The 10,628-nt window shown below is 34.5% G+C and overlaps 1 protein-coding gene across 1 annotated transcript; it reads left to right on the forward strand.

Annotated features, from left to right (window-relative positions):
* Nucleotides 1-6,083: 6,083 nt before the first annotated feature.
* LOC104905696 (probable calcium-binding protein CML25) lies at nucleotides 6,084-6,927 on the forward strand. Its single transcript, XM_010694306.3, has one exon. It carries the CDS (start codon nucleotides 6,218-6,220, stop codon nucleotides 6,797-6,799), a length of 582 nt encoding a protein of 193 aa, XP_010692608.1. The 5' UTR covers nucleotides 6,084-6,217; the 3' UTR covers nucleotides 6,800-6,927.
* Nucleotides 6,928-10,628: the final 3,701 nt, after the last annotated feature.

Raw genomic sequence — 10,628 nt, forward strand, 5'->3', positions numbered from 1 at the left:
TGTAGTTGATGGTGTTATTTTCGAAAACTGTATGTTAATGTTTACCTAGGTCTGGAGCTCGGACTTTTTAGTATTTATATGGATTACTTGGGGTGGTGATTAAGCTAATATGAAGTTCTAATAGTAATTCAAGTGGTAGCACAATTAAAATTACTTGAAGTATTCCCCAAACATGATTATTATCTCTATCAACATGAGATAGTCTTAACTATGAACTTCTATTAAAAGGTGGCTCCTTTACTAATTCAAAGTATCTGACCTGAAATAGACCAAATCAAAAACTAAAATAGCACTTATGGAGCATAGAAATAGAAGGCAAAGATTTAAAAAGAAGATTAAAATGTAACATGCACGCGCAGATTGCCGTCAAATGTAACTAGACCAGTAGGGGGTCCTCCTCGAGGAAAACCTCCAATAGGACCATATCCTTGCACAGGTCTTGGAGGAGGTGGAGCTGGTTCTGCTGCAACACTACCATCCCTCAAGCATCGTGCCCTTAGCCTAGAACTCAGACATGGGTAGTAACACAGATTAACAATCACTATCAAAAGTCAGCTCCAATATAAACCAATGACAATGCACAATTGACAAGGGAAACTAAGGGTGGAAGTATTTCAGTAAGCTCCCCAAAAATAGGTTACCAGAGAGCTACTATATAAATTCTGATTCATCTCCTGTAAATCTATTCTTAACAGTAAAACATTACATTCTTGACCTTATCTTTCAACTCTGGCAATGTGGTCCCCCTGAACTATCAGAGCTATCAGGTTCCATGTAGAATTGAGCTCTGTAAGCTGCCAAATGAGCATAATATGCTGGAGGAACTGCATGAAACAAAGAGACCAGATTGTAAGTTTACATCACACAGAATTTCATGCATCTGCCTTCACAAAAAATCAAAAATCATGTAAACATAATTCTGCATATTGATGGATAAACTTCTTTATGTTATGATTGGTGTGTAGCCTAAAACTGCATATATATTTATAATATATGATTTATCTTACCAACTGAGACAGATCGCGTGCAGCGAGCATACCTGCAGCATTAAAACCAGAATAGATTTCTTAGGTGAAATCTCTATTAGTTGTTAGAGATTGTTAGAGATCTTCTTACGTATAACAGAGGTTATTTGTTAGAGATAGATCTTATTATATGTACTCTTCTTAGATTGATTTTATCAAATTTTCTCATCCTTAGCATTTGCCTTCTTATAGCTTGAAGACTAGCGACAATTGCTTTTGAAGAAAGAAGAATGCGGAGTATTGATTTTGCCAACACACATGCTCGCCCAGCTGCAAAATTGCCAGCTCTTTTGCCTATTTTGAGAACTATATTAGTACATGTGTAGCTGTTAGATTATCATGCATATTTGTATAAAATCAGGTAGTGTACGTACTTTTTTTTTGCAAGCTCAACTGACAGAGCAGCCTAATGTAGGAAGGAACCAAATTCATAAACATTTCTAAAATGCAAACCGTTTATGGAGATATGCTAACATTCCAAACTTATCATCAAGAACTTCTAGATTTGCCTTTTTTGTCTTTAAAATCATTAACGTCTTGCCTGCATTGCTCTACTCAGGAGCATTAATCTTATAGTCTTAACGTTATTATACGTTAATGTATATTAGATATCTACGTAAACGCATTCAAATTGTGCAAATTCTACAATATCCGTAACACAACAAACATACATTTACACTTTGTTTCATATCGTGCGAAACCATTTTACTATTTTGAGGCACCTAACCGACTACAAATAGCACCCTTTTACTATTTTGGAGAATAATACAATGCATAAAAAAAACATGTAGATGTGTGATCAGTTTTAGTTCGAACACATATTCTCCGTGGTTTGACCACTGCAATTCAAACAAATCGTGTGCTTACCACCTATTTAAAATCAATTGCAAGCAAATGCTAACGTACTAATTACACCTAAGGAATTACGAATAACAATTACACTATTTTGGGGTACCGCGCGCGTAGGCGCGCGGTGTAACAACTAGTTAGTAAGAAAAATATTATCAAATAAGATGTATGAATAATGCATAAGTCAAGATGTGTCACTTATTGAGAAACTAAAAATGCACAATTGCGTATTTGTTGGTTGAACAAAGTAATTATAGAAAATTAAAGACAAAATAGGAATCAACAACATGAATTATGGTCTAGGTGTAATTAACAACACAATTCTGATCTTGTATAAAGCAGTATAAATTATGGTTTTGGACGAACGGGCATGTAGAATGACATAAAAAGAGGGCTTATAACGAAAATCTCATCGAAGCAAATTTATGTTTCTTTAATAATTTTCCGTTTCTCTCTCCTTTATCATCTCATCTTATTTGAACTTCTCTTCCTTTTATTTACCCCCATTAAGTCACATTAACTCTTCTAACCAAACACCCATAATTCAATTTCTCATATTTTAATTTGAAACCCTATAATTTTACTAAGTATTCTATAAATTAAGTAAGATAAGGAAATTCACTTTTTTATTAGGAAGGATTCCATATGAAGATTATCTATATGTCAATTTGAAGATGGACATGTACTTGCAATCTTATGCTTGCCCAATCACGCCATATAAGGAAAAAATTACTCGGAACAATTGGATTTCACATTGCTTCTAGAAGACCAAGAAGGCAGGGAGCATTTGATTAAAAGAACTCTTTATTGAATTCTATGGGTATTTGGTGGAAAAAGTATGAATGTGACATTATCTAGGTAACATAGGAAAAGAACTGGCGGAGATTGAATTAGGAGTGTTTAAGTATTAATGTGATATAATATGGGTTAAAAAAGACTAGAATTAGAATATTGAAATTGAGGGTGCTCAAGGTTGCACACTGGTCCAGAACCGGACCGAACCAGACCGGGCTGGACTGATTCAAGGCATTTGCTCGGATCTGGATCAGACCGGTTATGATTCCGGTCCAGAACAGATCGGACCTGTTTTTCTCCAGTCCGATTCAGGTCTGGACCGGTTGGACCTATTTTAGTTATTAGGTGTTTTCCCATAATATAAAAAAGAACTATACAAAAAATCAAATTAAAGAAAATTATAATTTCGTTTCAATTATACAGATAATTCCTCTCAATTATAGTGATTTTTAAAAACATATATTCAAATTGATAAAATAAAAAAAAAACGAAATCATAAAAAAAAAAAAAAAGAATTTCATTGAAAGACATGAAATTAGATTAGAAAATCACAAAGAAATAAGAAATAAAACGGAAAAAAAAAACGAAAATAAATAATTACAGAGCTACAGTAGTTGAAGTCTTGCAAAAGAGAAAGAAAGAAGATCGAAGTCACTCCATATTTGCACTGAGAAGCGTCGGAGAAGGTGTTGCTGCTGCGTTGCCGACTTGCTGCTGCATTGTGGGAACTGGGAAGGCATCGAAGAAGAGAAAGAGTTGCGGCTGGGCTATGGAGACTTGGAGATAAAATGGGCTAGGGTTTAGAGTAGAGACTTACTGAGTTAGTAATCTGTAGTTAGAACTTAGAAATGCGAAAATCATTTTTTTTACAAAAATCCGGGTCAACCGGTCCAGACCGGTTTCCACTGGTTTTTACCCGGACCAGACCTGTTATCCATAATCCACTTTTTCCTTGGACCGTGGACCAGACCGGTCCGGTTCAGTCTAAATTTCGGTCCGGACCGGTTTGTGTGCAGCCTTACTCGGTAGGAAGAGTCAAAAGTGATTTAATTGGGGGTAAATAAGAGGAAGTGAAGATTTATCTATCCATCTAGTTAAACGTAATTGAATGAGTGCATTATAAATCCGTGCAAGAATAGAATATACACATGCATGCAAAGATGTTCTACTCTTTTTCACATTTTTTTAGATACATGCCTTTGCTGAAGGATGTTCAATAATTTTTGTAGATCATTTTATGAGAAGATTTTTTTGTATTTGTTATATCAATTTTATGGTTGTTTTTGTTATTGTGTGTATGCTGGGTGATTGTAATTCTAATGATATATAAGGGAAAAAAATGTGAAGTACTCCCTCCGTCCCAAAATATAGTTCCCATTTCCCTTTTTTCACGGTAATTTATGCAAGTAGAATATAATAGGGATAGTAAAGATTTTTTGTTTATTTAAATAAATGTTGTATGGAAAAATGTGATTTTAGGAGAGAGTGTGGGGAATGATTGGTGAAATTAATTGTAACATTTTGGTTGAATAAATAAAGGAAAAAAAATAATTCAAGAAGCAAATAAATGATGGGACACGGTTTTTCTAGACAAATTACGGAAAAATGTGGAACTAAATATGAAAATGGGAACTATATTTTGGGACACCCAAAATGGAAATGGGAACTATATTTTGGGACGGAGGGAGTAACTAACAATTTTCTTACTTCTTAAAAAATGAGGTAGAAATAGGATGAAGCGATGGAAGTTTTTTCTTTCATGGGGAGATGGAAGGGTTTGGAGGCGAGCAAAAGAAAAAGAAAAAATGGTTTCAGTAGGGGAGGGGAATTGAATTTGAGTGTTCTGTTTTCTTCTTCTTTCTTCATTGTTGTTGTGTAATCCTTTTTCTTTTTCGTGTTTTCAGATTGACATAATCATCTTATTATATAACATATGATAGTACAACTCATGGCCCATGGGTGGAATGAGAAAAATGCAAATGTTAATTATCTGATATCTTGATATGCTAGCCATCTAATTTATTTTGTCATTGTTGGTAATGATTAGAATACCACGCCATGATCCTGAAATACTAGCCAGCTTCCTTTCAAAAAAAAAAAAAAAATACTAGCTAGCTCACGAGAAGATGCAAATGCTAATAATAATAATGCAAGTTTATTTTATTATCAAACAAAAAATAAAAAAATGTACCACACCATGATCATTATGAAAGAGTATCTATAACAAAAATAATAACAACGAACTCAATCTTTACTCTCAAAGTGGTCAAGGATAGGCTAATATGAATTGCTATGAGAAATCATATCCATGACCAATGCATACTAAAATTTCTAACAAAGTAAAGTTAAGGTGAGAGAAGTAAGACGGGAGACAATTGAATTAGCAAAGAAGGGGACAACTTTGGAGTACATGAAATATACTCCACTGAATTCCTCAATGCAATAAGATGCTCTGGTAACCCGAATCATGGTATACGATTAAATATTGGTGCGTCAATTATGCTTCTAAGGAATATTAATCAAATATCTGGATTATGTAATGGCATGAGATTAATCATACATCATTTAGGCAATCGTGTTATTGAAGCTACTGTTATTTCCCGAATCATAGCATATGATTAAAGGTTGGTGTGTCAATTATGCTTTTAAGGAATATTGATCAAACATCTGGATTGTGTAATGGCACGAGGTTAGTCGTCCATCATTTAGGCAATTGTATTATTCAAGCTACTGTTATTTCCGGAAGCAATGTAGAGGAAAAAGTATTTATCCCAAGGATGATACTGACCCCGTCTGACTCCACCAAATTTCCTATCAGATTTCAGAGACGTCAATTTCCTTTAATGGTTTGTTTTGCTATGACTATAAATAAAAGTCAATGACAATTTATGTCTTATATAGGTCTGTATCTCCCGAGACATGTTTTCAGCCACGGACAATTTTATGTTGTTGTTTCGAGAGTTACAAGCAAAAAAGGCCTCAAGATCCTTCAGTTTGATAAAGAACACGGTGTGCGTACAACTACAACATATGCAGTTTACAAGGAAGTGTTTGCAAACATATAGATTGATTTATAAGCTTTTATTTATACTTTGTGCTCTTTACCACTCTTACATTTAGATTTTATGAATTTGTGTAATTTGTTTCATTGTTATTATGTGACTTAATTTAATTATGTTATTAAACAATAATACACCCGTGCAAAATGCACGGATCCTAAAACTAGTATCTTTATATAGCAAAACCATAAAAGTCACCATATCAAAAAAAAAAAAAAAAAAAATCAAAATACATAAATCAAATCCAAATTTAGCTTTCCTAAATAAAATGATGAGTGGAAAAGGTCAATATGTGGCTATGTTTTTGTAAAATGTATTTTGAATTCTATTTCATAAACAAAACAAATTGAAAAGCTTCATATTTTAAGATCAGAATCTCTCTCCTCTCCTTTCTCTCCTTCTCTCCCTTTGCCTGTTTTTCTATCATATTATATTCCTTTTTATCTCTTAAAAAACCACATTTTTCACAAACAACTGACAAGAATAGCAATGGGTTTCGCTCAAACTTTTTTCAAAAAGAAAAAGAAAGGTGAAAACAATTCTGGAGATGCAAATGGGCACCATGACAATCCTTTATATGAATCTTTTTCCTCTTCAATCCGGTCACAGAATACCAATATTGAAGAGCTTGAACAAGTTTTTAAGAAATTTGATGTAAATGGTGATGGCAAGATTTCATCATCAGAGTTAGGATCAATGATGGGAAGCTTAGGCCAACAAGTTACAGAGGAAGAATTGCAAACAATGATAAAAGAAGTAGATGCAGATGGTGATGGATTCATTGATTTCAATGAGTTCATTACTCTTAACACAAAAGGCATAGACTCTGATGAAGTTCTACACAATTTGAAAGAAGCATTTTCTATTTATGATGCTGATGGAAATGGTAAAATTACAGCGGATGAATTGCAAATGGTGATGAAGAGTTTAGGGGATGATTTCTCTATAGGTGAGTGCAAGAAAATGATTAATGGTGTTGACAGGGATGGTGATGGAACGATTAATTTTGATGAATTTAAAGCAATGATGATGATGGGTGCACGGCTTAATAATTCAATGAGCAGCGAATAATAAATAGAAAGGAAACATTAAAAGATATTCACATGATCAATTACATGCAGTATTTTTTTATGCAAATGCCTCTAATTTTAAGTTTTCTCCATTTTTTTCTTATGGCTGTGACAATTGAAATTAGTTTACAGATAAAAAGTATGTTAATCCTATATGTTTTTCTATATAATTATTTGTATATTCACAGTTTTTTTGACACATCAATATCATTAAATTCTTTAAACCATTTGTGAATTGCATTTTGTGTTACATCAAGTTGCGTATTTGTTAACATCAACGTTTATATACTTTTTATAATGATAAATTTTGAGGCAAACAAGTATATCAAGTGTTGCATGAAGATCATTATTATTGTTTTTTCTAGTTTCATGGAAAACATGATTAGTTATCTTTTATTTATTATTTCATCTTACATTTCCAATCTAGAGTTGATGGACTTTACGAGAAAAAAGAAATCCTTGAATAACTTATAAGGGTCCGTTTGGTTGGAAATATTTTAGGCTTGGAAACGGATTGAGGTAACACACTCCCTTATTTTATGTTTGGTTGGGTTATCCATTTTTTTCACTCCCTTACTAGCCCAATTTTGATTCCCCCATCTTGAAACCCTCCTCACACCATAGGAAACAAAAAGTAAGGAGTCATTAGGCCAATGATTCCATTCCTACATCAAAACAAACAAGTGTCTAAAGTAACACATTCCATTTCCATTCCATCCTTTCATCCCATTCCATTCCCTTTCCATTCCTTATTTTGAACCAAACGACTAAGCACAATGCAATCTTACAAACCTCTTATTATCATCTTAATCAGTATCCCCTACTTACACTAAACAGTAATCCATGCCTATGATAATCAGTTGCCCCCAAGTATACGTATCAGTAACTTAAAAATATATGTTAATCAGTAACCATACATACTCTGAGGAACCTCTTATTATATGAATCAATAATACCCCTTCTTACGCTGATCAGTATTCCATGCCTATGATAATGAATAGCCCTCAAATATCAGAATCAGTAACCTTTAAATTTGTTAATAAAAAACCCTTGCTTAGGTTAATAAGTAATCCATGCATATGATAATCAGTAACCCATAAGTTGAATCAGTACCATCTATATATCTTAATCAGTATCCATACATAATCTTAGGAACGACCCCACATATAGGAATCAGTAATCTCAAAATATGTTTATCAATAACCTGTAAAAATAATATTTTTAACTCCTAAATACATGAATAAGTATTCTCTACTTGTGTTAATTGGTAACCTATAAACATGTTAACCAGAAACCTTTAAACAAAATATTTGTATCCCCTAATTAACTGAACAAGTAACCCTTACCTATTATCATCGGTAATCTCAATAAATAATTTTGTTGATAAGTAAACTCTCACCCATTAATTTAAAAGTCAAGTATATTAATTAGTAACCCCTACATGAGTCACTAAGTAACCTCTGATTATACTAATCAATAATCCCAACTAAACATTATAAATGGATAATTAACTTTTCCACAAACATCACAGCTAACTCAGTCAATTATGTTTACAAAAAGTTGGGATCATGATGCACGACATGCAGATAAAGAAGAAAATATAATTGTACTTCTTTTACAAAAGAATGAGGAATAACAAGAAGAACACAAAGCAAGCTTAGTAGCCTTTACTAGGAACCTTGTGAGAAATTCATGAAAGATACAAAAAAACATGCCAATGTTATTCGGTTTGGATTAAGACAGTCCACAACAAGATACACATAGGGGGAGAAAAAAAAGATAAGATCAAAAGAATTTGTTTATTCAAAAGAAGACTCTTGATGCAAGCTGCCGGTAAAGAAAACACCGCCACCACAAGGAGAAACTAATAGAAAATGAAAGCAAGTACCTATTACAAGAAGTGGGTGCAAGGCTTATATTGTTGGAACATTTATAGGGTAATGGGTTTGAAACTCATAGGGGTATGTACTAGAAGAGGAGGAGGTCTAGTATGCAAAAGGTTAGAGTGCATCAAGTAACAACGCGCATTGTTATACCAAGGGAGACAGAAGACTGGCCGCGAGTCGCGACAACCGTCGCGAGTCGCGACCAGTGGCCCGTCGCGACCAGCGCCTCGCGATTCGCGAGCTTCTTCGCGAGTCGCGACGCGTCTTCTGCCTTGGAATGCGAAAAATTGCCTCGACGGTTTTATATCCGTTGTGATGCTTTGTTGATCATTTTAATGACTTTTAAGGTCCTTTAATCAGTAGATTAAAGACCTTTGATGAGTGATTAAGATGGGGGTTATGTGATTAACCTCTCTAGTCAATGTGATTAAGATGGGGGTTATGTGATTAACCTCTCTAGTCAATGAAAGGTTGATGATGCTTATATATAACCTTGGGATTCCTATGAGTGAGGGGTTAGAAGAAAAAATCAGAATTTTCTATACTCTCTCAAAAGTCTTCTTGCTTAGCTTAAGAGAAACCTTGCAATCTTCTCTTGAGTGTTCTTCACAAACACAAAAACACAAGTTCTTGTTTGATTCACTTAGAAGATCATCTAAGTGGATTGTTTCTCTCCATTGTATCTCATTAGTTATTTCGTGATAACCCGGTGATCCTAGAGGGGTGAAATTAAACTAATAGGAAAGCGTAGTTTTCGTGCCTTGGAGTGGATATCCGGTTCTCTCATTGATCACACCTATAACAATCTATTAGTTTAACTTTCTCTTGATTTCGGATATGGCTCAAACACTCAAGGACATGACTATGAACTTCCAAAAGTTGGATAAGTTTGAGGGGGTGGGTTATCGTAGGTGGCAAAAGAAGATGCACTTCTTGTTGACCGCCTTGAATGTGGTGTATGTTTATCAACTCCTATGCCACCACTCCCGGAAGATGGAGAGGAAGAGCCTCTTGAGACTACTAGGAAGAGGATAAAGTGGGAGAATGATGACTACATTTGTCGTGGTCATATTCTCAACTCTCTCACCGACCCGTTGTTTGATCTCTACCAAAATGTGGAGAGTGCAAAGGAACTTTGGGATGCTCTTGAGGCCAAGTACATTTCGGAAGATGCTTCAAGTAAGAAATTCCTTGTTAGTAATTTTAATTCTTTTAAAATGACTAATGATCGGCCTATTATGGAGCAATTCCATGAGGTTCATCATATTTTGAACCAAATAAGATCACATGGTATGGTGATGGATGAGGCAATTGCGGTTGCCTCAATCATTGACAAATTACCAAATTCTTGGAAAGATACAAAACATTTTTAAAACATAAAAAGGAAGACATGTCCATGGAGCAATTAGGAACTCATCTTCGTATTGAAGAGGGGATCCGGGCTCAAGATGGGGTTAAGGATACTACTCCTAGTATTCCTAAATCTACCGTTAATTTGGTAGAGGTTGGTGGGTCTAGTAAGACCAACAACAACAAACCAACAACAATAACAAAACCAATGTTGCAAACAAGAAGAGGAAGACCCTCTCTTGTTGGATATGCAATGGTCCTCATCTTAAGAGGGATTGTCCTTCTAACAACAAGAAGAAGACAAAGAACACACAACCTAGTGTTGTTCAAAACCAAGGTAACAATGCACATGTTAATGTAATTGAAGAAATGCATTTTGTTGCTATGATTTCTGAAATTATGTGTGTGCAGGTTGATGATTCTTGGTGGATAGATTCGGGAGCCTCTAGACATGTGTGCAATAACAAGGATTTCTTCAAGTCTTTGAAAGATTTGGATGATGGTCCAATCTTGTATATGGGGAATGATTCTACGGTAAAGGCTAGAGGCATAGGCCAAGTAGAATTGTTGTTAACCTCGGGAAAGACTTTAACT

The sequence above is a fragment of the Beta vulgaris genome, chromosome 1, assembly GCF_026745355.1.
Source record: "Beta vulgaris subsp. vulgaris cultivar EL10 chromosome 1, EL10.2, whole genome shotgun sequence".
NCBI lineage: Eukaryota > Viridiplantae > Streptophyta > Magnoliopsida > Caryophyllales > Amaranthaceae > Beta > Beta vulgaris.

Coding starts and splice junctions, on each gene's coding strand:
- LOC104905696 (XM_010694306.3), top strand. CDS start 6,218: ATGGGTTTCGCTCAAACTTTTTTCAAAAAGAAAAAGAAAGGTGAAAAC.